The 1,565-nt window shown below is 49.8% G+C and overlaps 1 protein-coding gene across 1 annotated transcript in view; it reads left to right on the top strand.

Moving 5' to 3' along the window:
• Positions 1 to 1,565, top strand: part of LHX3 (LIM homeobox 3) — a 10,797-nt gene that overhangs the window by 3,891 nt on the left and 5,341 nt on the right. Inside the window, exon 2 of the mRNA XM_006016937.1 lies at positions 1,284 to 1,455. Coding sequence (XP_006016999.1) covers positions 1,284 to 1,455 — 172 coding nt within the window. The remainder of the gene's footprint in view (positions 1 to 1,283; positions 1,456 to 1,565) is intronic.

Consider the following 1,565-nt stretch of genomic DNA (forward strand, 5'->3'; position numbering starts at 1 on the left):
AAGGTCTCCCCTCGCCCTGCCCGTCCGCGTTCAGGAGCGACCCCCGCCCCGCTTCCCCGGCTGGGCTGAGCGGTGCCGGGCCGGGCCGGGAGCCGACGGGGCAGGCGCCCGTCCCTGCCAGCACAGGTCTCTTTTTTGCACGTGGTTCGTAGGAGCGGGTAAATAACAGGAAGAGTAAAACCAGCAGTAGCAAGAGCCATAACCGCAGCAGCAGCGGGAAGAATATTAGTAGCAGCAGCAATAATAGTGATAGGGCTATTATGATTATGATTATTATTGTGGCTATTATTACTATCGTTGTGACTATCGTTACTATTATCGCTAATGATCATAGTGATAACCCCAAACAAGCAGTAGCAATAATAACAGTGATAACAGCAGTGGTCATCATAATAACAACTACAGCAACGATAGTCTTAATAGCAATAAGAGCCATCCTCATAATAGTAATAACAGCCATAACAATAGTCGTTAGAGTCGCAACCAGAGTGATCATAGCCGTAATAATAGTCACACTAGAAATAATAATAGTAAGAAGAGCTTGGTGCAGGGGGCCGGACCCGACCATCTTCCCAGGTCCCTTCCGGCCTCACAACCTATGAATCTATAACAATAGTATTAATAATAGTAATCATAGCCATAGCCACAGCCAGAACAATAGCGATAATAGTAACACTAGTCACAACGATGTAATAATAGTAGTAATAATAGCCTTAACAGTAGAATTAATAATAGTAAGAATAGCCATAGCAATAGTTATCACAGTAGTAATAATAGCCGCAGCGATAGCTATAGTAATAGGTATAACGACAGCAATAATAGCCATAATAATAGTTATAACGATAGTAATAACAGTAGCTATAGCAATAATAGCCACAACCTAATCATAGTTATAACTATAGTAATAATAGTCACAGCGATAGTCATAATAGCCATAATAAGTTATAACGATAGCAATAATAGCTATAGCAATAATAGTTATAACTCTAGTAATAACAGTCACAACGATAGTAGTAATAAGAGCCGTACTAACAGTCATAGCAATGGTCATAATAGTAGTCATAACAGCCATAACAATCGTCATAACGCTAGACTAGCGAGACGAGGCTGGCGGTGGTGACAGTCATTGTGGAAGAAGACTAGTCCGAGTGGCCGGCAGGACAGCGGCAGCGGCAGCGGTCCCAGCGCACAGCACGAGTCACAAGCGCAGCGGGGAGGGAGGGAGGGAGGGAGGGCCACCCCGACAGTGCGCATCCCCGCGCTGACCCGCCTGTGCCCCGCAGAGATCCCGCTGTGCGCCGGCTGCAACCAGCACATCGTGGACCGCTTCATCCTGAAGGTGCTGGACCGGCACTGGCACAGCAAGTGCCTGAAATGCAGCGACTGCCAGGCGCCGCTGGCCGAGAAGTGCTTCAGCCGGGGCGACGGCGTGTACTGCAAGGAGGACTTCTTCAAGTGAGTGCGGCCCGGGGCGGGGGGCGCGGGGGTCCCGGTCCGCGAGCGGCCCCGAGCCGCGTGCCGCCCCTCCCTCCCTCCATCCTGCCGCTTCTCCCCCCGGAGGGTCG

The sequence above is a fragment of the Alligator sinensis genome, unplaced genomic scaffold, assembly GCF_000455745.1.
Source record: "Alligator sinensis unplaced genomic scaffold, ASM45574v1 scaffold611_2, whole genome shotgun sequence".
Lineage (NCBI taxonomy): Eukaryota > Metazoa > Chordata > Crocodylia > Alligatoridae > Alligator > Alligator sinensis.